The following is a 26237-nucleotide window of genomic DNA, read 5'->3' as shown; positions in this document are numbered from 1 at the left end:
TTCTTTCCTTGTGGGCCACTGCCTTCCTGTCAGGTGACGGGGCGGGGCGTTGCGCGAGGTTGCGCGGGTTCGGGACGTTCAGCTGCTAACGGGCCGCCGGCGGCGTGTTGCAGTGCGAGCAGTTGCTGCGGCCTGAGAGTGGGGCGTGAAGGGCGGGCAGGAGGAGGAGTAGGGGCAGCGATCCCGGCGGCCGCCGCCCCACCATGATCAAAGCCATCCTCATCTTCAACAACCACGGCAAGCCGCGGCTATCCAAGTTCTACCAGCGCTATGTACGGGAGGCCGCGGCCGCGCGGGGCCTGTCACCAGGCCTGGGGAAGGGAGATGTGAGGGGCGGTTGTAACCGGGAACTCTTCCGGCCCTGCCCCCCCTGCCTGGGGTGAATCGTGGTGACTGCTGCTCCGCGATTCAGGGCTCAGGGCGTGGGGAAATGGGTGTGCTGGGGCCTTGTGAGACGTATCGGTAAGGGAAATGACGTTCCGAAACCAGGTTTTCCAGACACCGTTCTTTTCTCTGGAAATTACCCTTTGGCACACCGAGGGTGGAGGAAGGGAGTTTTGCTCCGCGGCGGACTCGGCTCTCTGAGTTTATCTGTGGAAGCGCCGAGCTGCCATGATTTTTAGCCTAATCGGCATCTCTGATGTAGTGCGGCATGTATCAGTGCTGTGGCAAGGGTGTCAGAAATGCGAAGATGGGTTTTATGGGATCCACAGGTTCACAAATAAGCAGAGCCTCTTCCCTTGGAAACTTTCAGAATACTGTAAAAATAGAGTTGACATGAAAAAGAAATGTGATGGAATAGAAAAGTATATTCTGTTACTGGGGAGAAGGCAAGTAGCAAGGCAGGTCTGAAAATGCAGCACAAGGGCTTGATCTGAATGGAAGTGCAGCCACAGAGAATTGAGACGTGGAAACAATGTCATTCAAGGATAAAAAAAAAAATTAAGGCAGTGTTTTTATCATGTAGTGTATCTGCTAGCAGATAAACTAAGCTCTGGGCATTAAACCTTGGGCATTAAAACACAAAAAACGACTGATGCTTCCCCAGATAGTGTAAACAAAATATTCTTGTTCAGTAGTGCTATTGCTGACTTGGTTTTATGGCTACATACTTTCAGTTCTGGCTACTACAGAAGTCATATTTATTGGAAGGGGTGTATCTTATTTCTGCATATTGAAGCAGAAATGATAACTGCGACACTTCTGTTTCCACAGTCAGGCTTTTAATTGGAGGAGTGTAACTGACAGAAGTTGTTGCTATGGGCTACTGAATTTGATCCCTTTTCTTTAGAAAGGCAATACTGGGAAATACTAATACTTGTTTGTTAACCCATTTTCTTCTTTGTCCCAGTTCTGGGTTACCAAGCAGATGTCTTTCTGTATTTACTCTTTCTGATTTAAAAATTAAAACGGTATATTTTAATTTTCATGATAAGCATTGCCCTTTGTCATGGTTTAACTGAAAAGTCCTTGATCAGGGTCAGCATTATGTAGCAGCAACTAAAAATTGGTGTGTTAGGAGCATTGTTCTCAGACTAAAGCCAAAACAGAGCCCTGCAGCAGGTACTAAGAAGAAAACTATCCCAACCAAAATCATTACACCCTTGTGTGCATTCCCACTCTATTCTTGGTCACTTCCAATGCAGAGCTACAGGAACTTACTAGAGAAGTTGATTGGTTTTATTTTTTTTTCCTCTGTGTGGAGGTAACCAGTAAGTGAAACACTTTGGAAAGGTATACAGAACATGTATCAGTGTGAAACAGTTAACTTCCATTGTCATTTTCCATTCAAATGTGTCTACTTTTGTGTCTCCACAAAAATACAGCACATGAGAGTAAAATTATGTGATCAGGTGATTTCCCTAAAGCTTTGTGGTGCACAGAGACCAGTGCAGTTGTCTTGGTTATCTTTTTGAGTGTGGCTTCAGTGAGACAGGTTTATTTATGGTCATTTTGAAACTTACACATACTTTAACATCGATTGAACCAGTACTGGAGGCAAATCTCATGTTTTTTTTTTTTCCTGCAAGGGGAAGCATCCACTTTCTACAGTAGTTTTCAAAGTATGTCTGAAGTTCAGGCTATGGTGGAGATAAGAAAATTTCATAATATTTGAGAAGACTTTCTGTTCACTTGAAGAAACTGTTTTTAGAATTTATTTTTCCTTAGAAGTTTCTTAAAAACAGTAACTTTTTTTCTACAGTTGTTTATCAGTAACGTATTCTTTTGTGACCTGCAAAAATATTTTGTGCTGAAATGATAGCAGTGATATGCAGCTTGTAAATTGGCAGATCTGAGGCTTCAGAAATCATTTGAGGGTGCTATATACCTTGTGTTGTATTTATTAGATGTGAATAGTGTGCATTGTTAATGAATCCATTTTAGCTTGATAGCAAAATGTGTTTTCTTTCATAGAGTGAAGATACGCAGCAACAAGTTATCAGAGAAACTTTCCACTTAGTATCAAAACGTGATGAAAATGTCTGTAACTTCCTAGAAGGAGGATTGTAAGTATAAATACTGGCTAGCAAATATAATTACTTCTGATTATAATATACTTGTTTGTACAGTTCTAATGTAAATGCTGCATCACTTGAGATATTTTAATACAGAAAGACTAATATGTTGCACATACATATTCTTTACTAACTGAAGCATACATATACATGTATATATGTATGTATCAATATGAGTTAGGCAGTAAAACTGTTTTTTCTAGAGCAGTAACTGACACAGTGCCATATCTAGTGCTATAATTGTTTCAGACACAAGATGGCAAAGAAGCAGGCAGATGATACCTAACCATTTTCCCTAAATCAAGCTAGGAATTTCTAGTCTCCATTCAGAAACCAAGATTCTTTCATTAGATAGAGTAAGGTAGGAGGAAAGCCACATGTCTTCTGTCTCTGGAAGACACACACAAAATATTATTTCTCGAATCATCATGTTGTTTTTTCTAATGTGGTTTTGCTTTAGTTGAAGAGAATGAATTCTGAGATGGAAGTGTTTTATTTTGAGATATTTGTCATCAAGATTAAATAGTTACAAAACCACCTTCTAGGAAAAGTGGTCACAATAGAGTATGCTCATGGTCTCCAGTCTAAACAGAGATTGTCACAGCGTGTTAAGTACTTTAATTGTGGAAATTTCTGATAACTGAAAGTTAGTATGCTAATGCCTAAATTTAGTGCAGAGTCAGTTAAATGCTTACCTGTACCATGTCCGATCAAGACGATTCCTGATTTTTTTTTTTTTATTATTTTTTTAAACTAAAATAGTTCTCTTCCAATGATTGATTTGTCTTTAGGTTCTTGGAGGTGATTTCAGGCTGGAACATGCTGGCCTGAGTTGTGTAAGTGAAAGACAAGCCATTTGGAGCCTTTTTTAAAAAATCACAGCTGTGCAACAGAAAGAAACTAAGACAGAAGATACAATTCTGGCTTTATTCCTACTGCTCAATTCCAGAGTTACCATATCAATATATTTTTTCAGTACTTTTTGTTTTTCCAAGACAGGGATCACTTTGTAGTTTGCACTTTACCCAAAGGCCTCAATAGTTTATATATACGCTAACTCTGTGAAGTGAAGTATTTGGAAGAATTGGCTAAATAAAGCACAAATATTTGCCATTTCTTTCCCCTGCCACATTTTTTTTTGGTAATATTTTTGTCTGATACTTCTTAAACATAGTTCTTGCTCTTCAGGGTTCTCCCTCCCATCACCCAAGCATTAATGCAAAACAACGAGCTGAAGCAAAAGTGGCCTAAAAGATTTCTTGTTCTTTTTATTTATTTAAGTATTCTCTCCCTGTGATAAAGGGATGAGACATGGTACTCCAGATGGGTGATTCAGTTCTGGTACAGGATTAAGGAAGAATTATATACATAGCACAAGCCTCAAGCTACAAAATATTTTCGTTTCTATTTGAATGAGCCTCCTATTGCTCAAAGCAAATGTTAGTGATCTGAAGAAACATGATTTATGTACCTTCTTTGGGAAGGCTGTAGGAGAAGAGTGGAAGGAAATACCTGTTCAGACCTCTTATCTTCTTGTTTAGTAACTTGATGATTAGTGAGTCCATAAAAACTTAATTGCTTCTGTGACTTTATCATTGCATCACAAACTATTGGTTGTAGTACAGTGTTATTTCTTAAGATACCAAGCATTTTGTAGCATGTGAGTGTTACGTGTTCTTTGTTATTAAGTGGATCATAAACCTGACTTAAGGCTATTTCTGTAATCCAAATGCCAGTCTATGTTATAGTTTCCCGTTGATGCCGCTCGGAGAAGGGCAGGGAAGAATTCATAGACATGTGCTCTGTTAATCTGTAAAGCAGATTAATCCTTGTACGGTGCCTGTTAGTGTGTAATGGAAGTACATTCAATACTTTTTTTTTTTTTAAATGACACTGCATTATCTTTTTTAATTGATTTTAATAAAATGGTACATATGTTGATATAATTAATATCCATATGGATAACAATAACTGTGCTTCTGTGATAAATGTAATTTGGGCTGTTTGGTACCTAGTATTCTTCCAACATAATTATATCACAAAATAAAAGTTGTGGTACGGTTGGATTTGGGAAAGTTCCAGCCAACCATTAACAATAGGCCTCCTATTAACTGGAATAACTGTGAGGATTTGCCCAGCTTATCCTGAGAGGCTAACTAAGCTTTCCTGTTTTTTTTCCTGTTTAGATTAATAGGTGGATCTGACAACAAACTAATTTACCGACACTATGCCACCTTGTATTTTGTCTTCTGTGTGGATTCTTCAGAAAGTGAGCTTGGCATTTTAGACCTCATACAAGTAAGATTTTTTTTCTGCTTTGATTTTTTAGTAAGTGAACTTCTAAGTACTTGAGAGCTTCAATATTTAGCTGTATTTTTTTCTGTGACACTTGGAAGGGAAGGTGGCTTTCATACGTGAACACACATGAAGTTGTTTGCAATCAGAAAGTATTTTTTGATAGTATGTTTATTTCTGTTTTCTGGACTGTCTCTGAAAAAATTATTTCCCAAATTGATGAAAAAGGAAGGAAACAGGTTGTTTGGAACTGACTGAAAAATCAGCAGCTGTTTTTTTGGTGCAGCTTTTCAATGCCTGGTTCTGCAGGCAAAAAAATGGTGCAGTTCAAACATTTGCTAGAGAAATTTGGATTATGAGAACCTTGATAGATAAGGTTCTCTCTGTGTCTTTATGTACCCACACAGACACATAGACACACAGCCATACACATATATATGCATATGTATGTATTCACTACAAATATATAATGGATTAACACATCCAGAACTTTTTTGGATGAAAATTTCCTTGTGGTTTATGAGCTTTGGGTCACATATACCTTAGAAAATGAGAGGAAATGCTGCCCTAGTCATATGTTCTGCACTGAGAGGTGGGCAGGGAGAAGTTAGGAGAAAGAAGTAGAGTTTCTTTCTGAGTCTCAATAAGAATTAAAATGACTTAGTAAGTTAACTGTTTAGTAAAACAGAATTAAGAATAGGAATGTAGATAATAAATCTTACAACCCTTGCTGTATCCCATATTCATGCAGCATCAATGGTGAAAACCCAGGTGGACTTTCTCACAGTGTGCCGTGCAGAGTGTACCCTGTCCATGGAGGGATGCTCTTCCTTTATTGGACCTTTGAGCCGTTACATAACTTCCTCACAAGAAAACAACTCTTTACCTAAAGGAAGTTCTCATGACAACTTCCTGCTGCAGTTTGAGGTACAGACAAGGTCATACAAGTGGTGCAGTCACTGATACCAAGCAGGAGCTTCCTGCAGGCTCCTCTGTTACAGTGAGCGGGCTGAGTTTATCTTGCAGCCAAGGAGTTTGTGCAGCACAGCACAGGCCTGTGCCTACTCAGTTTAAGTGTTAACTTGGATCACTAATTCCTAACAGTCTCTTGGTCAGGATCAGTGCATTCCACTCTTTGACACAACTATAGTTCACCTTTCCCAAAGACATAAATTAAAGATCACATTAATAAGATACAGGCTTCTGAAGCCTATTAGAGCAGACTCAAGCCTATAGATCGCAGACTCCTTCAATACAATGTCTTCTGAAGGGCTCCCAATACAGCAGTTGTGATTTAAACTGTTAAATATGTCTGTATCTACTCACCAACAAAATTAGGCCTGGTAATATGAACACATGTCGAGAGAACTCTGACTGTACCAGTGAATTTTCCAAGTTCAAATTTGCACATAAACAATTTCACTGATGATTTTTAGTGTAGTCAGATGTGGCAAAAAATAGTTTCACAGCATGATGTGATGTATGTCATTACATAAAATGGGTCTTGGGTGTATATGTATGATTCACTTACTACTAAGCCTTTCAGAACCTTGCACATCAAGGTTATTAGTTTATTACATATCCTGAAAAATGGGCCTGTATCTATTAATTATTTCACTGAAGAAAGCAGTGTGAGTCTTAAAGGCATCACAGTTCCCTGCAGACCTTTCTTGGATCTGTATAGCTTCTCATGGTCACCTGTTAGTGTTGACAGCTGCTCTTCAGTATTTAGTGCCCTTCTGGACAGTAGATCCAGATTGCCCTCAAATTCTCTGAATTGGGGAGATGTTAAACTTTTCTTTAAATTGTGTTGCTTCTTGTACCAGAAATACTTTGATGGATTATAATCTCTCAGTCTTTATCATCTTTTTCATTACTCTCCAATGTTTAGTTACTTGTCAGTATAATTACTTGAAGGAATCAGAAATAGTAAGAATGCTATTTCTATTTATAGAAATACTTTACTTTTTTCTTACCCATATGATTTTGTTTATGAATAGTCTCACCATAGGACCAGCAGCTGTTCATTATTCTCATTTGTCTAGGTCACTGTAATTCAACCATTTGATTATAGTAGAAAGTATACAGAGATCAATAAAATATTTTTCTTTCCAGTCTGGCTCACAGGAAGGATCTGTTTAATTTCTTAGCAATAGCGATCAAATTTAAATATATCTTGCACTGGAAAAGTGCCCTCAAGGTTTATTAGCACATCTCAACCTCAGTTGCAATGCAGATTAGATTGGCAGTATGTACACATATACATCTACTCAAGCAAATACGTTTTGTCTGGGTTTTGTTTTTTTTTTTTTTTGTTGAGAAGTGTTGAACCTCTTTCTTACATCTTTGTTTACTATAGCTCAGAGAAAACACAGGTAAGAGTAAGCCATTTGGAATTAGTTATAGATAATACATATACCGAACTGTTTAAGTAGTTATGTGAAGGGCCAGATTATGATCTCATGAAAATAAACTGGTGAAATGAACCCAGAATTTAAGGGTTTTCTCTCTTGTAAACTGAGTAAGTCTGTGGTAGCTTAGATTACATATTCATTCTGCAGTTATTTTCAGCATAAAGATTTTGTTGTAATACTTAAGGTACTTACGTGAAGGCCTGTTAACATCACCATTAGGTCAGAACTGTTTCACAAGTCATCTTGGTTCAGGCTTAATTTTGCAACACTGGTCCAGGCTAAATTTGCAACACTGTATGTGTTGCAAATCATACACTCTGCCTCAGATTTTGTACTGTCTTCAAACTAAATGTGTTTGAACAGTTCAGGCAAATTCATACTGTTAAGATTTGTCCATTTTCTTTCTTGCTTTTAATAAGCACAAGAGTCTGTTTATTTTTGATTAATTGGATGGGAGATGCATCAGCATTTGTGCTATGCTTTTGATAGGTTTTGCAGTCTTTTGGATTCAGTGTAAATTAATTCATGAGTTGTAGTTATTTCAGACTCTTCTCATTAGCCTGTGAAGTGTAAGGTTATAGCGCATGGAAATTACATAAGAAAATATAACTAGCTGTAGGCTGCCATGTGGAAAAGTTGAGTGACATTTAAATGGTGCCTAACTAGCCTAGGGACCTAAAAACTTATAACACCTGTGCATTTTTTAGGAGTTTAGCACACTGATGTACTTCCAAGACATACTGACTCAATAAGCAGCTAAGTATGAGATCAGTCTTCCATGAAAAGTTGTATATAGCCTATCAAGGTAAGGATGTTCGGTAAGAAACAGGGAGAGGCATATGACTGGGATACCTATTTTGACAGCAGAAAAATCACGAAATACTTCTCAGGTAACACTATTAATTTATTTTAGAGTTCAGTGAAAAGCAAAGGGCAGGAATTAAGAACAAAAAAGCCACACTGACCTAAAAAGCCCTTCATGGTAAAGAGGTGTTTTATGTTTTGACATGCTGCTCTTTATAGGGAGCTTGTATATATCTGATAGCAATTTGGTATTTTGCTTTATGTACTTTACTCTGTAGGTGTGTATCTGGCTTTATTAAAGCATAGTTACTACAAAAGTGTGGGGTTTTTCGTATTTTTTTCCCCACTTTTTTATTTTTCGTTTTATTTTCTTATGTTCCCCTCACCCCCCACTCCACCCCTTTTTACTTCCATGGGGATATGCTTGCGTATTTCTTTTAAGATTATGATTTAAAAAATAAAGCACAAGGGGGAGCTAGTAATACATTGTGCCTGTATTCCATGTATCCTTATTTTCCTGCTATTTGACTCATTTATTTGTGGCTCTTTTCCAAGAGCATCACAAGGCTCATTTGAACTGGTGTATGGAGGGTGTGCGTGTGGCCCAAAACAATTGATGTTTTTTTTTTCTTCTGGATATTGTGGCTGCAGCATCTCGAGCAATTACTGAAGTACTTGAATTCTATCACTGCTTGCCACAGTGTGCAATTCACTTGACTCTCGGCTAAAATTATGCTGAAGGCTTTAATTTTATTTACCATATTGATTATTTGAGGACATGTTAAATTAGGTAGGTTAAGGAGTGTTAGTGTGGAAAATCTACTTCACCTTGCAGACTAATGCTTTTAAAGACTAGTTACTCATTATGGATGTATACCTTGTCAGTGCTGACATTACTCTCTACTCTTCTCCATGAATGGAAGATTGAGGAAGTTTCTGAAATTTCTGTGAGAAATCCTTAGCCAGTGAAAAATCTCTTTGAAGAATACTCAGTGTCTGCTGATTTCCCTTAGAATAAAAAATGCTTGATACATTTTACTGGTCATTCATCAAGCAGAGATCTGTGGCTTGATTCAGTGGGTTGTGTTGTCGCTATGTAATGAACAAAGGTTTAAAAGTAACCATTGTAACTGTGATTCAAGTGTTCTTATAGGAGAAGACCTAGTTACTGGAAGAAGGTCAGAAGAATGAAACATATGTCTTGTTTGTGTGGACATACAAGCTGCTACTAAATAGAGATTAGCAAGGGCCTTTTATGAGAATTTTTGAGTTTTTAACATGTTCATTTATTTTCTAAAGAACTAGATGGATGTCAATGAGTATGTAAATTCATGTGCAAACTTGGTGATGTATATGAGGAATATATATATATATATTTAATGGCATCAAACTATTAGCTTCTGTAACTAAAACCTTTGGATAAAGGTAATGTTTACAATCTATTTCCAATCTTCTTCCTGCAGTTGCTATCAAACAGCATTGTCCTTGTAACCACATTCTCCTAAGGTTCAAGTAAAGTAAGAGAACATCTCTGGTCATTTGTCTTGCTGTACATAGTTGTGAACTGTGTAGTTTGTTCTGCTTAACTTGTAAGTTTTTCACTTTGCTCACATTTCTTCTTTACACAACTGTTTTCATCACAACAGATTAACAGCTAATTGAAGGAAAATCTGCTTTGCTTTGTGCTTCTGTTAAATTACACTGAAGCTTTCATTTACTTAGTTAACTGTTGTCAATGAACCTTGCTGTCTTGAGTCTGCCTGTGAAAATGCTGTTTGTTCCTGGTTTAAGTTATGAATTGGTATTTTGGTATTAAAGAATAATCTTTGTTCTGAATGCATAGAACATCAGTTAGATGTAGTTTGATAATAGTAGTTATAAAAACAACAAACGGTGATCCTCCTCTCTGTTACAGGAGAATAAATGCAAGCAGGATCCGAGATCAGGGATTCAGATGTGAAAATAATCTTTCTTCATGGATATCCAAAGTAGACGACTGTAAATGGCTAATATCGTGTAGGCCTGTTTCACGGGGTCTGCAGACATAAATCTTTGCCTATAGAAGCAGTCCTTTTATCCACAAAGAGCCGTGATAAATGGAGTTAAATCCAGTTGGTGGCTGGTCACAAGTGTTGTTCCCTAGGACTCAGTACTGGGGCCAGTTCTGTTTAGTATCTTTAGCAATGACCTGGATGAGGGGATAGAGTGCACCCTCAGTAGGTAAGGTAGAGTGCACCTCCCAAGGTGGGTGGAAGTGTTGATCTGCTGGAGGGTAGGAAGGTTCTGCAGAGGAATCTGGACAGTGAATCATTGGGCTGTGGCCAGTGGTATGAGGTTTAATGAAGCAAAGCGAAGCAAAGCGCTGGGTTCTGCCCTTGGGCCACAACAACCTCATGCAATGCTACAGGGTGGAGGAAGAGTGCCTGGAAAGCTGCCCACAGAAGAGGACCTGGTGGTGCTGATTGATGCCTCTGAACATGAGCCAGCTTGTGCCCAGGCAGCTAAGAAGGCCAATGGCTTCTTTTCTGATGAAATAGTGTGGCCAGCAGGGCCAGGGCAGTGGTCATCCCCCTGTACTTGGCACTGGTGAGGCTGCACCTCCAATCCTGTGTTTGCTTCTGAGCCCCTCACTACAAGAGAGACACTGAGGTGCTGGAGCAGGTCCAGAGAAGAGCAGTGAAACTACTGAAGGGCCTGGAGCACAATGAAGAGCAGTGAAACTACTGAAGGGCCTGATGAGGAATGGCTGAGGGAGCTGGGTATGTTTAGTCTGGAGAAGAGGAGGGTTCAGAGAGATCTTAACACTCTGTACAGCTACCTAGAAGGAGGTTGTAGTGAGATGTGGGGATCAGTTTCTTCTCCCAAGTAACAAGTGGTAGTATGAGAGGAAGTGGCCTCAAGTTGCTTTGGGGAGGCTTAGACTGGATATTAGAAAAAATTTCTTCACCTAAAAGGTTTTCAGGTACTGGAACAGGCTGCCCAGAAAAGTACTTAAGTCACCATTCCTGGTGACTCAAAAGACATATAGATGTGCTGCTCAGTGACATGTTTTAGTCATGGACTTGGCAGTGTTAGATCAACAGTTGAACTTGATGATCTTAAAGTCTTTTCCAACCTAAACTATTTTATAATTTTTGTCAAGCAAAACACGGCTTCTTATTCTTATTTCTCTGAGCCTAAGCAGTTTGAAATCTGGTTCCTCTCAAAGACTAAGATAGGATTAATAAACCATGTTGAAAAAAGAGAGAATTGAGACCATATTTCTTCCATATTTCTGCCTTAGGGTTTGAGGTTAGTACTGAAAAAAAAAAAGAAAAAAAGACAGTGACAACTAAATAAAAAATATTAAATGCGTATTGTGACAAAACAGTCTTGAAACAAAACTAAAGTCAGAATTTCCCACAAGTTGCATCTTACTTATTTGTCGTTAATAAAGCATATGTTTAACTTGGAAGTCTTGACATCTCATCTGAATAGGAGTTACCCTTGCATAAGGGAACTGCTCATACCTCTCTAGGACTGGAGTCTTGTCAGTACTTTCCACAAGGACATTGTTTTGAGTGAAGCATTCAGGGGCTTCACAAGTGCAAGTACAATCATCTTTTCATTATCAGGCCTAATGGAAGTCTGGGATGCAATTAGTGTACCAATACTGGCTGAGTGCCAGGAAATCTGTCACAGAAATACCTGGAGCATTGTAACGTGCAGTTCATATCTGGCAAAGATCATCAGTGGCCAGGCTTCAGAAGTTGCTTTGATTTTTTCTGTTTTGTGTGGTTATATTCTAGATTCAGGGAGGGGTTATTTGCCTGGGTACAAACTGCTGGACTTCTCTGAATTTATTTGGTGGTATGCCTGACAGGATCAGCAGGTGTGACATTAAGACAGTTAGGACAGCTGCCTTTTCCCTTGGTTCATCCTGAATTCAGCAGGTCTATAAACCAGGTGAAAGCTGCTATAGTTACCAGGAGCCATAATGCTGACAAACTTGCATGATGCTGACAGTTTTTATTGCTTATGTGTCTCTGTACTGCGAAGTAGTTAACAGTCTGGTTAACCAGGAGATGCCTACAACATAGTAATTGTCAAAACCAACTATAATAATAATAATGGAAAAATTAGCTGATTTTTTTTTAATAATTGGGTTGGATTGGGAAGGAACACTTTGAATCACAGATGAGAAAATTATAGCATAGATGATGCACGTATTGTTTAAAACTCTGATTTTTAGTGGTGGTGTAACATAAACTGAATTGTGCATACAGTTTTGCCCTCTGCGGAGAACATACTGTTGGCATAATAATGTTAACCACATAATTTCTATAGATGCTTTTAATGCCCTAAATCTGCCCTGATGAAACTATTGAGTTTCTGTTAAGTTTGACCTCTGGCTTTTTTTTCCTTTTTGCAGGTATTTGTGGAGACACTAGACAAATGTTTTGAAAATGTGTGTGAACTGGATTTAATTTTCCATGTAGACAAGGTACTGTGGTGAACTCCTGTAATACTTCTTGTCAAGTAAAATGTTTGGTTCAACTGATACTTGGTATTAAACTCTGCAGTGAGTCCAATTTTATTGTCGGATCTAGAAAGTTTCAACATACTATTTTTAAGACTTGAAAGCTGTGTTTTTTCTGAGGAAAAATAATAAGATGGGAGATTTGCATGGTGTTACTGCACATATAATTGTAAAATTGGAGACATCAGATATTCTCAGAGTAGGACTTAGTTTCAAGAAATAATCTGTTTTGTTTACGGTTAAGTATTATATTCCTCACAACTGAAACTGTTACAGGGTTTTCCAGTTAAGGCTGGTAGTTGCCTTTCAGATGCTATGATTATGTAATTTAAATGCTGTGTGAATCTTTCTCTTCTAAATTTCAAACAGGCATTATGTCTTTTTTCAGCCATTCAGAGCCAGTCTTGTTTGAATATTCCCAGTTATCAGGAACAGGCGGTTTATTTATTAAGCTAGTTTTGGGAAATGGTAATACTAAAGGAATTACTAAAGTAGTCTTTTATTTAAAAGGTTGTTGGCACCTCTTGGAGTATTAACTTACAAGGCTGAGAATTGAATATACAGAATTTATTCCTTCGGTTGCATTTTGTGCCTACTGCTCCTTTCTGTGCGGTCACCTTTCCCCATCTGTGAAAATTTTATTGTATCAACAGCAAAAGATGTGAAAGGAAAGTAAGACAATCACTAAAAGTGAACTGAAAACAGTAACAAGTTAGGTATCTGAAACAACCATTTAGAACTGACTCAGTTTGTTTAAAAATCAGGAAGTTCTTTTGGAAGAAGCGTTTGTACGGTGACCAGACAGTGAAATGCAAATGACCTTGAGTAGGTGTTTAAACTGGTATCATGCTCATGACGAATCATTAGGATTTGCAGTCTGGCTGGAAGATGTTGGTTGTTTCCAAAATAAAATACTAAAATACAGAAGAATTTTAGTGGCTTATACGTTGGCTTCTGAGCATAAAAAAACCAAAATACTGCAGTCATTTTGTGGCAAAGAGTTTGATCTTCAGCTGCCGAATGTTTTATCTTCTGTGCTGTCTGAGCTGTTACGCTGTTGCATGTTTCCTTCAGTAGCATTCCTTCACATAAGTATTATTTTACACTTTATGAGAAACATCTTTCTAATAAAATATAGAGAACTGAGGTGCTTCAGTGTGTTAAATTTCTTGGAGAATATTTTACTTTGTATCAGATATGAAATGATATTTTCTTTTTGAAAACTATTTGTTAAAGGGAAGCTAAAATTTGATTAGATATTTAGGCTAGAATTTTCAAGCTCTGAAAAAAATGTGAAGCCTAAATACTAATTATATACTTTAGCAGAAGCAGCCCATTTCCAAAAGAAAAGATGAATGAAACCTTGAGTCAAGAATTTAAGTAAGGATTGTTATACTTTCCCCTAAGTATTTATTTGATTCTTAAAGCTATACTCAGAAGCAATAGGCAGAAAGGAAGAGTTGTTTTCAGCTTCTCTAAACACAATTGTATATTTATACTGAAATACACTAATGATTTATCAGGGAAACAGCTCTTCAGTTTTGTTTTGGAGGTATGGCACAAAAATTGGAAGTGTGGTAGTTTGATATACTACTTGCATCTCATCTTTAGGATTGTTTGATTCAGAGATTTACTTCTATCCTTGATCCACAAGGAAATCGCAAGACTATCCAAAATAATAGCAGAATTATGCTTTGAAGAATCAGATTGTACAGTGTGTTTGTTTCAGAAAAGTAGTAAAGTAATAAAATGTTCCTTGTTCTTAGAATTATAATGGAATTAAAATATTACACATTACATATTATCTCTCAATTTTCACTTACAATATGAAAGCGTGCCTTAAAAAAAAAGGAAAAGTCTTAGATAAAATGCAGATGTGGACTCTTGAAGCAGAGATTCATGAAGCAGGGCTTACATCTCCATATCAGGGTTGCGGGGAAGAGGGCTATGTAGACATATCCTTTTGATTAATGTCCCCAGATGGCTTATGTAGTCCTACAGTTTGAGACCTAGTTGTTAGTCTTAGTCGTAAAAGCTGAAACTCCCTGTTCATGGTGTAGCTCAGGTGTGTTAATTCTCCTTATAAGCCTAGTCTTTATACCTGTGGTAGGCGAGCATCACTGTGTCTCTTCCTGCATAGATGTAGCCCAAAGTAGTTTTTACACATCCATGTGTGAGCAATTTGTTTAAACTTGTAGAGCCTGCTCCTTAAAGGTATTGCTGCTATGGATATTAATTGGAATTCTTGTCCATAGTCCTTGGATAGAAACCAAGTCCTGAAAGAAAGATGAAGGTGAAAGTTTCTTCTAGTATTAATAAGTGAAGTGGTATAGCTGATGAGTTTGTAGCAGACCTATGAACAAGAAGATATTGGAGAAATGAACCTCAGGTTGTTCACAGATGGTTTTAATAAATTGCTAACATTAAGTGACTTACAAAATATGTATTTCTGTATTGAGGAATCTGGGTATGATCTGTACAGATGCATTTAGAACATACTGCATTTTTAAATTTTCTTTTGATCTTTTTCAGGTCCATAATATATTGGCTGAAATGGTCATGGGTGGAATGGTTTTGGAGACCAATATGAATGAAATTGTCACTCAGATTGATGCTCAAAATAAACTGGAGAAATCTGAGGTAAGAGTGACGTACTGTGTGGTTTCTAAACTTAAAAACATGGTTGCAGTAAATGCGTGCTATCTAATGCTGTTTGTGTTCAGTAGTAAAAAATATACAGCTGCTTGCTTCTAATGCTAAAAATGAAAAATGTATCTTTAGGTTAGGATGTTGCATCTGTCATCATAAGTAATAATTTCTTAGAGGTGCTTCTGCTTAGTTCTTGCTATTTGTGTATAATAGCATTGTTAGCCATTGTTATTGGCATACTTCTGTAGTTCTGTAACTTTCTCTTGAAGAAAACATTTTATTTCCAGTGTATTTATTACACTGGACTAGTGACTCTAATACTTAAATGAAAATAGGTAAAGAACTAAAGTGTATATACGAAGACTACATATTCCTGTCTGCTAGAATGTTTCTAGCACCTGAAATTTCTTGCAGCGTATTTAGCATCACAATAATAATATTGCAATGAAAAACAAGAAATTGGACTGAAATGGACTAAAAGCCCAGTTTTAGACCTTCAAAGTAAATGCGAATTCTTCTGTTATCTGAACATTTGGTCTTCAGCTGAGTAGGTTCGAGTAAGAAAGTGATACTCTGTGTATGCCCATAGCAGTCTGAGTGGGGGTTACTCACATAAGTTGTGGGAATCCCTTTTCAATTCAGCAGTTGTTGAATTTATGTATAGGAAAAACTTAGACTAAATAAGGGTTCTAGAATTACTTTAGCTATGACAGAATATTACTGTTCCTTTAACATCACTAGGCAGCTCTTGTAAGCTAAAGTATTATTTGTACATTTTAGCTTAGCTTGTGATTAATTCTTATTGCTAAGAGCAGTTCTACAGAAGAACACGTCATCTGATTTTTGAAGTGTAATACTCAGATTTCTGAACAAACCTGTGCTTGAATTGGAGACTGTTTCTAAAGTTGAAGTCAGCTGAGTAGATTGAAATAATGCAGGTCACATAAATATGAACTAAATGACATTTTAGGACAAGACCCAGAGAACTTCTTAATTTTAACGTCAGTGTAACAAAGAGAGAAAAGAATTCTTCAGCTTTTTTTGTGGTACAGTGTATACTGCTCTCCTGATTTTGCTTTTTTTTTCTTCTAATTCTTGTAACTTTTTGCTATATTTTAGCAAAATATAACTTCTGTATACATATATTTTTCTTTATTTGATGGAAAAGTAACATAGGGTCCCAGAAGCTGAACTTACTGAGCAACTATGTTCTACCATGTATTATGTGCATATTGGTTTTACCTGAAAGCACTTAATTAAGGTATTTATTCTTAATTATGTGAATTGTTACTAAATCAACTGTAGACCAGTCTCTAATTACTCATCTGAAACATCAATTCAGTGCAGCCAGCTGCAATGCTTGCTGTTTTCCATTATTCATCAGTAATTCATTCTTCTTTAAGATACTTTTAGTATAAAAATAGGTGGTAGAAGATATAAAAAAACGCCATGTAGAGTTCAGAGCGTATGCAGGGCAAGTAGCAATCTGTTCCTTTCCATTCAGCAATGAATTATAAAAGGTAAAGAAGTAGCAGTAATAAATTAAATCACTTGGTGACTGGGATCAAGTGGAGCATTTCGCAGTCTGCTCACCACAAATTTCTTTTTCTTAGTTCAGTGACTCTTTTCAAGTTTAACAGTTGAGATACTGTTATGCTGAGATACTTCACAATACCTGGTAACTGTTTCCTCAGATCATTAATCATTTGTTTCATGTATATTCACAGAAATTTCCTGATTGCTATTTCTTTTGCTTTTGTCTTTCTGATCAAGATTGTAAGTCTTTGAACATGTCTTTCCTAAATACATATTTTCAAGATATAAGCAAACCCATTTTGTGTAAATCAAAATCAGTAATAATAATATTTTTGAATGCTGGTCAGTGAGAAATCAAAACTAGTGGATCTTCTTAGTTTTCTTTAACTTAAAAGATTATTTTGAAAAATGTAATAATTATTACTGATATAGTCTGAAGTTCATAGGGCTGCCACCTGAGCCACAGCACTCTCACTTTTGTCTGTTTGGCTTGTTAGACTTTTTGTCTTGCATCCATAAAATAGCTGCTTTAAGGTTTAATTATCTTTTCTTTTGTAGTTGAAGTGGTAAAGCTAACCAAGTTGTAACTGAACTATGTTTTCAGAAATGAATTTTTTATTGTGCTCGCATGGCTTCCTATAATATACAGAATTTAGCCCTTTGATATCAGGTATTTGTTTAGTTATGTTATCAAGTTTCTAAACAGGCCTTCAGTTAGAATTCAGTGAAGAAATTTGAATGTATTTATAAATCCACAAATAGTTGAGCAAAATTACTAACTCAAAAAATTTCTTAATGCTTTCAGCAAAGATTAATTCTATAAACCATGATGAGGGAGTCCCTAGCTTTGATTTCTGATCCAGCTTTTACATTGCTTGGGTGGGCTACGACATCAATTCTATTTCTACCCAAAGAAATGTTGTCTTAAATGCATTTCCCTACCTTTCAGTTTAGTGTTTATCTGTGAATGGATTTCTGGTCAAATCCTCCTAAAGCCGAAGGATCACTGTGATTAAGGGAGGGAATTTTTGGGAGAGGGGTCATTGGGAATTTATCCAGAGCCTCTGGAAGTATTACGGATAAACCTGGGCTACCTCTTCTCTATTTGGAGTGTTCAACTGCGTGTGATTTAGACTTTTAAGTTGGACCTCATTTTTTCTGAACCTCCTGATCTTTTCTAGCTCTTTCCATTCTTCTCTCTTGCAGACCTTTATCTTTCAGTCTCCCAGACAGGACAGGTAGACAAAGGTATTGCTGACTTTTAGAAAAAATGTACTTTTAACAAAAAGGGAAAGCAAAATGATGTCAAAGGCAATAAATTATGTAGGCCAGACTCAAAAATTATGTGTAAAAATACCCATATTAGTCCTTGTAGCCTACTTTTTGTGCTAGTTTCTTCTTGTACTTCCCTCATCTTTTTATTGGCTGTAGTGTATTTTACTAGCTTTCCATTGACGTCATATTTTTTATTTTATTTCTCTTCCTGCATTTTAGAATTTAACTTTTCTTTTTATCATTGTTTAAGAAACAAAGGAATATAAACTTATATGAATATTTACAAAAAAAAAAAAGGCAACACTAATCTAAATAAAAGTTGAACACACAGATAACAAAATATGGTGTGATGATGTAATAGAAATAGCTTCCTTATTGGGAGAATTTTGTACCTGATAACTTAAAATAGTCAATATGAACCTTTTTGCTTCACCATTTAGTGTTTCCAAATGAAAACAAAGAACTTTTGCCAGTTTGCAAAGAGAAGTGTCAGAATAAGTTTCAGGAAAAAAAGACATTAAAAAAAATGAAACAAAACCAAAACAAATAAAAAACCAAAACCCCAACCAGACACCAAAACTAACAAACTCAAAGAGTTTTATGCATACAGAATAAAATTAAGAGTGCAATTTGTAAAGATCTTCTAACCTTAAGTATATCAAACATAAAATGAGAAGGGCCGTCAGCATGTATTCAACTTCAGATGTATATTTTCTGCCCTTGCAATCTGAACCACTGGATTTTGCTTTAAGATATCTTGGTAACTGCAGTCACTGAACATGAATATTAATAAGGAAATGAAAAAGGAGAAGGAAAATATGTTTTTGAAGTTCAGTTTATGGTCATTGTCCCCCATCATTTGCTGTTTGTAACATTTAGTTCAGCTCAACAGTTTGAATGTCAGTCAATGTTAATTGCAGTACTTAAAAAGTAATTTCCGCTCATTTTAAGTATCTGTGTATTCAAACTACAGGTATCTTAAATAGCTGGAATCTTAAGCAGATGAAGTTTATTTGATTTATGAATAGCTTTGCTCTTTTTACATGATCTAAGATAATGTAATGCCTTCAAGATTTAATAACTGTGATTCTGTAATTGGATTTAGTAGCACAAAGTTGTAAAGTGTTAGCTAAGAATAGTTTTGGAAAGTATGAAACACTTTACCTAAATTTGAAGTATCCTATAGCACATGAAGAAAATCGAGCAAATGACCTTCCTCTGCCTAATATGTCAACACATGTAACATACAATCTGTATTTCATTGTAGCAGTAGGGAGCTTGATTTCTGTTTTCTTTTTATAATTTGTGAGAAGCTGATTTTCTTTTTTTTTCTGTTCTGCTCACACATACTCTTTTTTTTATTTTTGGGTCTGGCAATGAAAAACAAACAAACAATTAATCATTCCCATCCATTACTCTCTTTGTGATTCAAATGCTTTAAAATTTCTAAGAGTATGTCTTAAGTCTTCTTATCTGTTTGGCCTCATTTTGATATACTTGCAGACTTCATTTTGTTTTTTCTCTAATTATGTTCATTTATTTAACTTCATAAGCAGGGGACATGATCATTCCTTTATATTATGTATTGCATCCTTTCATGGTTTCATAACCCTGCTGCTTTGAAGTCATACTTGTTCTGGAAAGAAGCATTGGTATGAAACACCAGCAGCAGAAAGTCCTAGTACCTCCAAAAAACCTGGAAAAGGGTGGCTTATTTTGCAAAGTGTTAGCCTTCATTATTTTGTTTTCCAGTAGGCTGTGTACTTTTATATGTTTATTTTTGGTATAGCTAGCTCTGTGTAGAGTTGTTTGGGATGGAGGTTTGAATATTATTTTTTTTATTTGTATATGCATATTAACTACGTTTGTGATGTGCGGTACTTTTTTGAAATGATCTGCATTTCTTTTTAAAGAGTAAAACAAGGTGTCTGAGATCACTTTCATATAAAGTTATTAGTGGGGCATTATGAAAAAGGGTGATGATAAGAATTAAGAAAATGGATTCCTGCAGTAATAAATAATAACTTAAGTAAACTTACAACAGATCATGGTGGCACTTGGTAGACTAGGACCAGTAGAATGAAAGTTCTGTTATTAAAAGTATCTATTCCAACCTTTAAAATAGTTTTTTTTTTTTTAATGTAAATGTCATTGCTTTTTCACTCTGAAAGTATATGAGCATGTTTACATGCATTTTTTACAGTAACCGAATCTAAAATTTTTAATACACAGTGTTTTAACATTAAAGTGCAACCTCCAATAACAAATTACATTGAGAATACAAAACAGCTGTGGCAAAAATGCGGTGTTCTGTAGTACCAGCTGTATGCAATTCATACTGTATTTCTGAAATTTTATTAATATGTCAAGTTTCAGGTTCACTTGCTTTAGTCATTCGCTTACTGTGGCAGACAACCATCATTCACTGCATGTTTAAAGCTTGCTACGTGTTTTGGTTTTGTTTTGTTTTTTGTTTTTTGTTTTTTTTCAAGTGAAGCAGTGTTTTCTTTGCACCTCACCAACTTACCCACTGAGTTATTTTACAAAAAAGGCAGTTGAAACTCATCCAGCTCAGTGTTACAGTGATGGCTCTTTAATCAGGTACCTCTATAAGACTCATTAAAGGCACACTGGGCTGGAAGTACTTCTTGTAGTAACCTTGTGTTCGTAAGCACAGTTCACTTTCTGTAAATTATAAATAAATGGAAGACTGCATACTAGTTCACTGTTGACATGCTAAAAAGGAGTGCTAAGGTACTTGTATAATTATATTTTGTTTGCAATAATGTATTAGCTATCCAGTTTGGAAGTTTAAGTACTTTTCAGTCATTTTTATCCATTAAGACATTTTTATGAACTGTTTGTTCTCTCTTAGAAATACTGTATGTGACTGTTGTGCTTGATAGGGTTGATGTTAGTTGCGATAAATCACATTCTGCTATGCATATTGACTTACAAACCCACTTAATATAGAGAATTACAGGAGAAGAGAATGTAATAGTTTGAAAATCTCTACTCCAGCATATGATAGTGAAAAACAATCCCGATGGCAAAAAAAAAGAGGTAATCTGAAATTCATCGTGCTTTCGTCAGGGATCTTTGCTGATCCTGATCCAGAGTTGTCCTCGTGAAATGTGACTGATGGAAGCTGTGACTGTATAGGGGGCGGAAGGGTCATGTCAATTGTGGTATTTTAAATAATTCTCAATTGTGTCTCCATTGTATCCTATGCCATTGGGGCGGGAGGCAGGGGCTAAGTCTGTGTAAAGAGGATAGCTGCAGGTAGGTAAAAATAATGACCAGTTATACAAAAGCTTTTATTTGTCCATTAAGAATAATAAACTTCCATTAAATTAGGGTAAGGAATCTCCATACTAGTCACCTAGAAGGCATCTCTGTCTTGAATTGCCAGCCATGCCTGTTTGTGTGGACCATGTCCATAACTTAAGATACTTTCCTGTTTTCCCATTGTTTCAGTTACAGATTCATTGCTTTTGTTAATATTTTATTAGTATTCTCATCTTCTCTGTGGAAAACAGTTTACATTGCCCCACTTCTGGTTTTGCTTACAGATCTTTTCAGAAAGTTGCTGAATACAGAATTTAAAGGATAGGACCAAATAAAAGGGACATGCTTTTTTTTTTTTTTTTTAATCTGGGAATTCTTCACTGATAGTTACCTCTTGGTTTCAAATTAATATTTCCAAGTTCTCAAATGTAGAAGAACAATGCTGAGCAGCTTGGTATCTTCTGCACTCTTTTTGAATAGATAGAAATAAATTGCAGTGTCTCATACTGCTCCTCTAAGATATTGCAGACTCAGGGATGAAGATTTTGGATACTTGGATTTCCTAAAACTTCTAGTGTTAGGTCCAGGTTTTCCCCTTCATGAAGGTACTGAAAATGAAACAGCAAATGAAAAAGTGAATGATCTGATAGACTTGGTGATGTTAAGGGAAACCAAAGAGAAAGAGTCTTTGAAAATACCTTTTCGTACATTTTTAGTTTTACTTGGCCTGTACTTCTGAGAGCCAATAATTTGGATTATGTCAGGGCCAAAGTGAGAGCAAATTATTTGGTTGCATTTGAGATTTAAGATATCCTGAGCTTTCTCCTCTACCCCTACATGCCTTACCCAGCTCTGGCATTTCTCATATATGAGGGTTTGGCAGGGGGGATGTTGTAACAGATGATTCATGGCTCTCTGGTCTCTGTTCCTGGTACTAGGAATCCTCCTGTGACTAAAATTTAGGGATTTATGATGCTTTAGCCTTTCCACATGATATAAAAGGGTTAGTTCAAAATTGGAAACTTTAATCGGTTTTACTGTGACTATGGGTTATGCTTTTGAAGGGAGAAGAGAAACAGAAGGTACCATTTTAAGTGGAATTCTTATGTTAATTTGACCTTACATTTATTTCTTGTAAAGAGTAGTAAAAGGGAGAAAATACTATTTTTTGGACAGCCTTTGAAAAGTAGAGTTGTTATCTGAGGAGAATAGTGCAGTAGTACACGTGGGCACCAGTGTCAGATGTACTCAGTAATTATACCCATTAATTGCAATGAATATCAGTGGAAATAAAGACTCTGGAAAGGTTATACTTTAAGCAGTAGTCACATACTGACACTATTTAAGAATCAAATTTGACTCAGACTTTTCCGGATTTTTTTTTTTTTCTTTTGCTGTCTTCCTTGTTCAAAATTATTTTATCCGCAAATGCTCTCAGTCTTTGACACTCTTACAATAAAGCCATTTTTAAAATCTTCCAGAATTTTTTTCTTTTTTTTTTTCTTTTTTCCCCAATAAGAACAAAAATAACAAAAATTGTGTTTACTGTTTTGTGGAAAGCCTGAAGTAAAACCACACAGCTAATTCTAAATACACACAGAGAAGTGAACTTTTAGGAGAAACATTTCCATACGTACTAGTACTTTTTATACACAGCATCAAATACAATACTTAATGATAGGCCTTTTTTAATAGTCCTTGAAATAACAAGGTTTTGAAGGGGTGATCTTCAGCAGCAACAGGGAAGGATCCTGTTCTGTATGTCTTCAGACCTCTGAGCTGTAAATCATTACAGCTGAATGCTGTTTGTTAGCATTTCAGTAATATACCTTAGTGTGTAAACTTAGCAGTCTTTTTATCTAAAAGGTAGAACTAAATGGGAGTCAGTAATGAGATTCCTTCTGTATTGCAAAACTTGCATGTTTATGCAGGAAGGCTCTAGTTTTAAATAGAGACTATGCACAGTAGAGGACTTTAATACAAAATAGTTACTGCAACGTTTAATTTGGCATAACCAAGTTATTTTGTCATGCTCCGGTGTGCCTGGGGGCTGTAGGTACGTTAGCATTTAATTTGATACTGTGGGATAATGGATTACTCCAGTTGGTCTGTAGAAATGATCCCTCTGCATGCTTTTTATTAGCCACAAAAGCAAAGTATTTATCCTTTTCATTTTAACAACCATGAAATACCATATATGTATACATTCATATATATAGTCATTTAGATAAGTAATATGGTTCAACTGACATTCAGTAGCTCATTACTTTGAGGTTATATATTCTGAACCTAAAACCAACATTAATCAACTGTCAGTCATGTAAACTCTTAGAATAGGTAAGAGAAAAGGCAGCATATGGGATATACCTCAAGACTGTCTGTTCTGTAATGTACATGTTACACACACTTGGATAAGCCTCCTGTTCCTCCCCACATACTTTTTCATCAAGTTGACATTACATGTCTTACCATATAAAAAGGAATGTGTGACCTGTTTTCTCCTTCTGGTTTAATGTTTTCAAATAACCCATTTCATTCCAAACACAATTACCATCTGGTCTTTATAATTGTGTAACCATGGAAATATTTGAAAAGTTAGTTGTCTGTGTGTATTGCTTGTGAATTTTCTTGTGACCAACTTTGCTTGACTTGTGTTTTTCCTCACTTTATACACAGGCTGGTTTAGCAGGAGCTCCAGCCCGGGCTGTTTCAGCTGTGAAGAATATGAATCTGCCAGAGATCCCAAGAAATATTAATATTGGTGACATCAGTATAAAAGTGCCAAACCTGCCCTCTTTTAGATAACATGGCTACTCCAGGTAAAACCAGGGAAGAAATGTAACAGAGATTTACCACGTAATTGTTTACCACTTAATAAACAACATGTCTAACTTTTACTATTTGGATAAAATTCAAGGTACTGTATCAACATAATTTAAAAATCTGTGTGGAGTTGAATGTTGCTTTTGTCTTGTTTGTGAAATTAAAGGAAATGGGTAGTTCCCATGTGTTCCAAATTACATTCCTATGCCCTTGTAAGGCATATCACTGTGTCTTGGCTGCTGCAGTATTTCGGGAAAGTATTTAAGATGTTCTTTACTTTGTACAACCTATAATGCTGAGGTTTTTTGTATGTTCACTGAAGTCTGTAATTAGTGCATTCCTTAACTATTTCTGCTGTTGTCATGATTATCTAAGACTTCAGTGCAAATGTTGCATGAAAACACCAAACTCTTGTCCAAGTAAAATAATAAACTGGACTTCTAAATACCTGTTTGTCCAAAATCTACTCTTCGCAAGAAGTCATGTTACTTCCTATTCATGGAGCCAGTTGAGTATATATAAATGCTGTTGTAGCAGGCTTAATGTTGTAGCTTAATCTCTGAAGGAATTACATGGGGATATTGTGTTGAACATATTGCCTCTACATTTCTCACAAAAGCTGTTCATTATTATTCTGAAGGAAAAATTGCCTTTACTGAAGATCTGATGACTTCTGTTTACATATAGATGTTGAGAAGATACTTACACAATCTATTAGACTTTCTGATGGTCTGATTTGTTTTGAGAAGAAGATTTCTGTGTGTTATTTAAAAAGTACCCAATGGGGTGAGAAAATTGGGCAGCTCAGAACTGTAAACATGAGGGTTTCAAGTAAGGTGATAAAGACACTCTGGAAAGATAAATAAGGATACTTTTAATAGTGCCTCTGTGACTGGTGATATTTGTGATTCTGTAGTTTGAGAACTAGATTTGTAAGATGCTTAGTATTGTCAAGACCTCAGAAAATCTAAATGCAATCACCTCTTGTGTAAGTTGCTCAGCTCTTCTACTCTTCTGTGATTTAAGAAAAAGTAAAGCAGGTAGTGCTTGTTTTTTATAATCATGCTTCTGAGCTCTGTGTGATGTACAAGTCTGTTTAAATAAACAATAAAAATACCGTTGGCATACCTGAGGATTCCTGTAAAGTTTTCTTCTCCAAAAAATTATGCACCTAATACTGTGTATGAAAATACAATAATAATTGTATCAAGGGCAACACATTTCAGAACTAGTCTGACGGGCCCTGTGTTACTTCAGAAATTTGGATTTTGTGTAAATCAAGCATTCTTTGAGCTGAATGTTAAGACATACCCCATAGTATAAACTCGGAATCACATCACATTTTCTGTTTGATCCATAGTAACTATTGCTGGTCCCTTTTGAGAGATAAAAAGAGAAATTACTTATGAAGTAGAATATCTGGTACAATCCAAAGAATTTTAATTTATTTATTAAGGAGCAGAAAAAGAAGCTTCATATATGTTGTTTGTACTACATTTAAGAAGCATCAAGTAATGCTATTTTATAAATGTTTTTGAAAAACAAATTGTCCTCTCCATATCTCTTGAAAATTAACTTTCTTAGTTTGAGGCTTCAGGAAATTTTGTTTTGGGGTTTAAGTAGAAAACTTTCTTATTTCCACTGAAGAAATGGGGAGAATGAAACGTGACTTTTTTTTTTTCCCCATGAAGTATTTTTTAGTATGCCCAAGTTAGACAGTTTAGCTGGTACTAATCTGGAGTTGTTGGAAGTTAACTGCTTTTGTAACTTTCATTTTTCTGCTTAATGCATAGACCATGTGACATTCAAAGTAAAGATACTGAAAATTTTCTGCAGTGTTCCCCCTTTGAGGCTTTAGTTAGTGCTGCTGCCAAAATGGTACTCTTACCTACAGAAAGTAGAGTGTTCTGGCTATTTGTGAGAGCAACTCACAATTTCAGAAATTCTTCCAAGTTTCGCTCTTTTCCCTCTCTTCATTTTCAGATTTGTAAGCTTATGTAGCTAAAACTTTGTCCCTTGCAGAGAAATCTCATCTGAATTTACTTGAATCAAAATATTTTTCCAAATCCTTAGAGAAAATGTCTGAGATGCATCTTGACATGAAGCATATTTCAGATT

The 26237-nt window shown here is 36.1% G+C and overlaps 2 protein-coding genes and 1 long non-coding RNA gene across 6 annotated transcripts in view; 2 read left to right on the top strand and 1 right to left on the bottom strand.

The window, feature by feature from the left end:
* ARL14EPL (ADP ribosylation factor like GTPase 14 effector protein like) overlaps nucleotides 1-26237 on the top strand; it is a 216578-nt gene that overhangs the window by 105565 nt on the left and 84776 nt on the right. The window lies entirely within an intron of this gene.
* On the top strand, nucleotides 135-25246 carry AP3S1 (adaptor related protein complex 3 subunit sigma 1). Of its 3 annotated transcripts, XM_061468710.1 has the most exons (7): nucleotides 135-272; nucleotides 2416-2507; nucleotides 4703-4814; nucleotides 12441-12512; nucleotides 15081-15188; nucleotides 17940-17981; nucleotides 23973-24111. In XM_061468710.1, exons 1-6 carry the CDS (start codon nucleotides 204-206, stop codon nucleotides 17973-17975), a joined length of 489 nt encoding a protein of 162 aa, XP_061324694.1. In that variant the 5' UTR covers nucleotides 135-203; the 3' UTR covers nucleotides 17976-17981; nucleotides 23973-24111. The 3 variants fall into 3 exon arrangements, with proteins under 3 accessions (XP_061324694.1, XP_061324693.1, XP_061324695.1); XM_061468709.1 differs by lacking the exon at nucleotides 17940-17981 and having other exon boundaries at nucleotides 23973-25246; XM_061468711.1 differs by lacking the exons at nucleotides 2416-2507; nucleotides 4703-4814; nucleotides 17940-17981 and having other exon boundaries at nucleotides 23973-25246.
* On the bottom strand, nucleotides 19838-20176 carry LOC133277118 (uncharacterized). The gene is made up of 2 exons (XR_009746092.1): nucleotides 20044-20176; nucleotides 19838-20013 (listed from the first exon to the last, which is right to left on the bottom strand). It is a non-coding gene; the product is annotated as an uncharacterized LOC133277118 (long non-coding RNA).

The sequence above is a fragment of the Pezoporus flaviventris genome, unplaced genomic scaffold (assembly GCF_033815535.1).
Source record: "Pezoporus flaviventris isolate CSIRO_AGI_PZ_B2104156 unplaced genomic scaffold, CSIRO_AGI_Pfla_v1 ptg000050l, whole genome shotgun sequence".
NCBI lineage: Eukaryota > Metazoa > Chordata > Aves > Psittaciformes > Psittacidae > Pezoporus > Pezoporus flaviventris.
Note: the sequence above shows the minus strand (reverse complement) of the source record. Positions and strands in the feature narration are given on the sequence as shown.

Excerpts from the sequence above, each read along its gene's own strand:
- AP3S1 (XM_061468709.1), top strand. The coding sequence starts at position 204 with ATGATCAAAGCCATCCTCATCTTCAACAACCACGGCAAGCCGCGGCTA. Across the intron at positions 2,508-4,702 it reads AACTTCCTAGAAGGAGGATT|ATTAATAGGTGGATCTGACA; the intron begins GTAAGTATAAAT and ends TTTCCTGTTTAG. Across the intron at positions 12,513-15,080 it reads TAATTTTCCATGTAGACAAG|GTCCATAATATATTGGCTGA; the intron begins GTACTGTGGTGA and ends GATCTTTTTCAG.